Source organism: Oncorhynchus clarkii, chromosome 1, assembly GCF_045791955.1.
Source record: "Oncorhynchus clarkii lewisi isolate Uvic-CL-2024 chromosome 1, UVic_Ocla_1.0, whole genome shotgun sequence".
In the NCBI taxonomy this organism is placed as follows: domain Eukaryota; kingdom Metazoa; phylum Chordata; class Actinopteri; order Salmoniformes; family Salmonidae; genus Oncorhynchus; species Oncorhynchus clarkii.
Genome location: NC_092147.1, coordinates 16,805,087 through 16,810,122, shown reverse-complemented (window position 1 = coordinate 16,810,122; position 5,036 = coordinate 16,805,087). Strand labels below are relative to the sequence as shown.

Genomic DNA, 5,036 nt, shown 5'->3' with positions numbered 1-5,036 from the left:
TCGTCCGGGAATTAAAATGAATGATGGCCGTTTCCGTTTACTGGAATTCAGCTGATTTTGCCGGCATCTTACCAGAATCCCACCAGAAGCGGCCCGATGCAAAGTTAAATAAATGTATTCAAAATTACACGATTTAGTAATTATAAATATTACTACTATACATTTTATACATACAAATTATACCGATCCACAAAAAAAACATTTTGTGTCAAAGGAAACACCATACACTTGATGGGACAAGGACGTCCCGGCTGGCCAAAACCTCCCCTAACTCGGACGACGCCGGGCCAGTTTTTCGTCGTCTCATGGATCTCCCGGTCACGACCGGCACGGGTCTCGAACCAGCATCTGTGATGCAGTGTCTTAGACCGCTCCGCCACTCAAGAGGCTCCATCCACAAAGTTTTTAATGCTTATCAATTTCCTTGCACAAAGTATCAACATTTTTAAATACTACACAGGACATTTAAATGTTAATTGTATTTTTTTATCACAGAAACAATGAGAAAATATGGAAAATAAATAATGAAATGTTAATTATATAAAGCAGCCCATGTAATCATCCACTGTGCAAGTTGGGTAGGATTGTTCTGAGCTTAGCGGGTGGTGGGGGATTCCTGAGGCATTGTAGTTACACAAGTGAAAAATGTTAAGAAAATTATTAATCAATAACGTGTTGTGAATCGTTTACTTTAATAATAATGCCAGCTGTCAAATATAGATAGATCCATCATTGTCCAAACATCCACAGAAAAACAAAACTTGTGTCCGTTGAAAAGATACCGCCTACTGTACGTCAGTTCCCTTTCTACACTTATACTACACTTATTCTATTCTCAATATGGGGAGGTACAGTGGGGCAAAAAAGTATTTAGTCAGCCACAATTGTGCAAGTTCTCCCACTTAAAAAGATGAGAGAGGCCTGTAATTTTCATCATACACTTCAACTATGACAGACAAAATGAGAAGAAAATCCATAAAATCACATTGTAGGATTTTTAATGAATTTATTTGCAAATTATGGTGGAAAATACGTATTTGGTCACCTACAAACAAGCAAGATTTCTGGCTCTCACAGACCTGTAACTTCTTCTTTAAGAGGCTCCTCTGTCCTCCACTCGTTACCTGTATTTATGGCACCTGTTTGAAGTTGTTATCAGTATAAAAGACACCTGTCCACAACCTCAAACAGTCACACTCCAAACTCCACTATGGACAAGACCAAAGAGCTGTCAAAGGACACCAGAAACAAAATTGTAGACCTGCACCAGGCTGGGAAGACTGAATGTGCAATAGGTAAGCAGCTTGGTTTGAAGAAATCAACTGTGGGAGCAAGTATTAGGAAATGGAAGACATACAAGACCACTGATAATCTCCCTCGATCTGGGGCTTCACGCAAGATCTCATCCCGTGGGGTCAAAATTATCACGGTGAGCAAAAATCCCAGAACCACATGGGGGGGCCTAGTGAATGACCTGCAGAGAGCTGGAACCAAAGTAACAAAGCCTACCATCAGTAACACACTACGCCGCCAGGGACTCAAATCCTGCAGTGCCAGACGTGTCCCACTGCTTAAGCCAGTACATGTCCAGGCCCGTCTGAAGTTTGCTAGAGAGCCTTTGGATGATCCAGAAGAAGATTGGGAGAATGCCATATGGTCAGATGAAACCAAAATATAACTTTTTGGTAAAAACTCAACTCGTCGTGTTTGGAGGACAAAGAATGCTGAGTTGCATCCAAAGAACACCATACCTACTGTAAAGCATGGGGGTGGAAACATCATGCTTTGGGGCTGTTTTTCTGCAAAGGGACCAGGACGACTGATCCGTGTAAAGGAAAGAATGAATGGGGCCATGTATCGTGAGATTTTGAGTGAAAACCTCCTTCCATCAGCAAGGGCATTGAAGATGAAACGTGGCTGGGTCTTTCAGCATGACAATGATCCCAAACACACCGCCCGGGAAATGAAGGAGTGGCTTCGTAAGAAGCATTTCAAGGTCCTGGGGTGGCCTAGCCAGTCTCCATATCTCAACCCCATAGAAAATCTTTGGAGGGAGTTGAAAGTCCGTGTTGCCCAGCAACAGCCCCAAAACATCACTGCTCTATAGGAGATCTGCATGGAGGAATGGGCCAAAATACCAGCAACAGTGTGTGAAAACCTTGTGAAGACTTACAGAAAACGTTTGACCTCTGTCATTGCCAACAAAGGGTATATAACAAAGTATTGAGAAAAACTTTTGTTATTGACCAGATACTTATTTTCCACCATAATTTGCAAATAAATTCACTAAAAATCCTACAATGTGATTTTCTGGATTTTTTTTCTCATTTTGTCTGTCATAGTTGAAGTGTACCAATGATGAAAATTACAGGCCTCTCTCATCTTTTTAAGTGGGAGAACTTGCACAATTGGTGGCTGACTAAATACTTTTTTGCCCCACTGTATGTAGCCTAGTGGTTAGAGCGTTGGGCCAGTAACCAATATGTTGCTGAATCAAATCCCTGTGCTGACAAAAATCTGTCGTTCTACCCCTGAGCAGAATGACAGTTAACCCACTTCCTCGGGCACTGTCGATTAAGGCAGCCCCCCGCACCTCTCTGATTCAGAGAAATGTGGAAGACACATTATAGTTGAACAAATGACTTAGTATCCCCCTTTGCCAATACAGTATCAGGCACTTGTAATAACAGAATGTTGTTTGTATGCTTCCAAAAGTTGTTTTATTTAACTAGGCAAGTCCGTTAAGAACAGATTCTTATTTACAATGACAGCCTACCGGGGAACAGTGGGTTAACTGCCTTGTTCAGGGGCAGAACAACAGATTCTTACCTCGTCAGCTCAGGGATTCAATCCAGCAACCTTTTGTTTACTGGCCCAATGCTCTAACCACTAGGTTACCTGCCGTCCCATGTCTCTATTTGGTTTATGTAATAATAGTATTACTTTCATACTATAAATGTTAAAATGTGTGGCTACAGCTGAAGTACTGAAGAGAAAAGGATGACAGATTCTGAGTAGGCTCCCGAGTGGCGCAGCGGTATCACATCCAGCCTTGATTGGGAGTCCTATAGGGCAGCGCATAATTTGCCCAGCGTCATCTGGGTTTGGCTGGGGTAGGCTGTCATTGTAAATAAGACATTTCTTGCCTGGTTAAATAAAATATGAATTCATGAAATCCATTGTTTATGGTGATCTGCAGTGGAAATTATTGTGAAATATGGCTTATTTGTGGTCCGGTGGGTTTATGAACAATAATCTACATATACTTTATAAACATATACATATACTCAATAATATTTACCTCAATTACAACAACAATCGCCAGAATGAGCTAAAGGCATACACATGGTAAAAATCAAAGATGCATTTTATTTTATTCGCGTTTGATATAGAATCAATATCATATATATTTTTTAATATGCATGTTTTCATTTATTAAATAGAAAGAAGTGATACTGACTTAAAACAATACATTATATAAACTTTGATAATTTCTATGTACATACACAGAAGAAGCAATCAATCCCATAATTTACATCTTAAAATTAGTCTGTATTTACAACAACAAAAACAACTTTCAGACATCACACATGTTTGAAAAAAAGACTGGAAAAGCAAACCTCAGCAGGCAACTGATTTCAACAGGACAGATGGCTAAAGAGAACCTTGCGAATTACTACATCTCAAGTTAGGTTCATGTATTCCGTGCCACATAATATATATCTGATGAGGCAGAAATCTGTGTACTAAAATGATTTCCCTGTAATAACAAGGATCGTAAGTGTCCACGTTTTGGGAGGGGACATGAAGTCCAGCAGTCCTGACTCCGAAATGGGACTCTGGCCCAAGACCAGCCTTTTCCAGACACATTCCCATGTAGACATCATCAATTGGCAAAATGGGAATGGTATGGGTCATTTTGTAAATGACCATAGCTGTGTTTCCAGAGAGCAGGAAGCCCCCTCCCCCACAGTACGGGGGATATGAGTCTGACTCTTGAACCTGGACTGGGACATAGTATTTGCTCCCTGACTCTCTAATGGGTCCTACATAGCGGATTAGATGACCTGCAAAAAGGTGCTTGTCACCATTATTGTCTTTTAGACTCTGAAGGTAGTCCACCATGTTATCTGTGTTGGCGAAGATATCATCGTCACCGTTGAGGAGAAATCGGGCCTGGCGGCAGTTCTTGTCCATCCATTCTAAGAACAAAATCTGCTTCAGGGTGAGGTTGAAGAAGGAGTCGTTGAAGTCCCACTGCAAGATGTCATTATGCTCACGGTTCTCCAGTCGTAGAAGCTTATTTAGCTTGCGCTTCTCAAAGCCTGTGCCTGTTGTTCCCGAGAGAAAAATCCTGTGAATCCAGACTCCATTCTGCAGTCTCTCCTTGGCCCAGGTTTTCCGTAGTACCTCACGGCGGTCATAATTCGCAGGTGAGCTTTTTATGACCAGCAGAAGAAAGACGTCAGCAGACTTGTGAGGGCCTCCACATTTATCAGGTACATCCAGCAGCATTGGGAAGTGGCGGCAGTGACGATAGAAAAGGAAGTCTTGGATGTGAACTGGCAGAGAAGAAAACCCTGACACATTGGCCGCAGACTCATTCCGTTCACAATGGCCCCAGGTAGAAACACCTGCGCTCTCACTGGTTGGTTTCTGAGGTCTGTTTTGATAGGTTGATTCCCTCCTGTTTATCTGGAAATGGTTTGAGGATTTTTTAGGACGAATGTCCTCTTTAATAAAAATTATGACCAAGCACAGAATGCTGATCACAAGTAAAGCTGTTGACTCAAGCAAACGAGACGACCTTCTCATTTTTGTTGCTCTGTAATGAGAAAAAACAAGGCATTAAAGGTACAAAATGGGCCAGAGATTAAGTGCCCTCTGTAATTAATGGAACAGTGACACATTTTGTTGTTGTTTTGGCTCAGTACTCCAGCACTCTGACTATGAGGTTAAATTGCAGACGGGCAGAAAACTTGTTTAACAACATGCTAGCATCCTGTAGTCACCACTTCCCTGTTGATGTTGAGACT

At 41.6% G+C, this 5,036-nt stretch overlaps 1 protein-coding gene across 1 annotated transcript; it reads right to left on the bottom strand.

Moving 5' to 3' along the window:
• Positions 1 to 3,431: 3,431 nt before the first annotated feature.
• Positions 3,432 to 4,830, bottom strand: LOC139415379 (N-acetyllactosaminide beta-1,3-N-acetylglucosaminyltransferase 3-like). The gene has a single exon (XM_071163491.1). It carries the CDS (start codon positions 4,813 to 4,815, stop codon positions 3,655 to 3,657), a length of 1,161 nt encoding a protein of 386 aa, XP_071019592.1. The 5' UTR covers positions 4,816 to 4,830; the 3' UTR covers positions 3,432 to 3,654.
• Positions 4,831 to 5,036: the final 206 nt, after the last annotated feature.

Coding starts and splice junctions, on each gene's coding strand:
- LOC139415379 (XM_071163491.1), bottom strand. CDS start 4,815: ATGAGAAGGTCGTCTCGTTTGCTTGAGTCAACAGCTTTACTTGTGATC.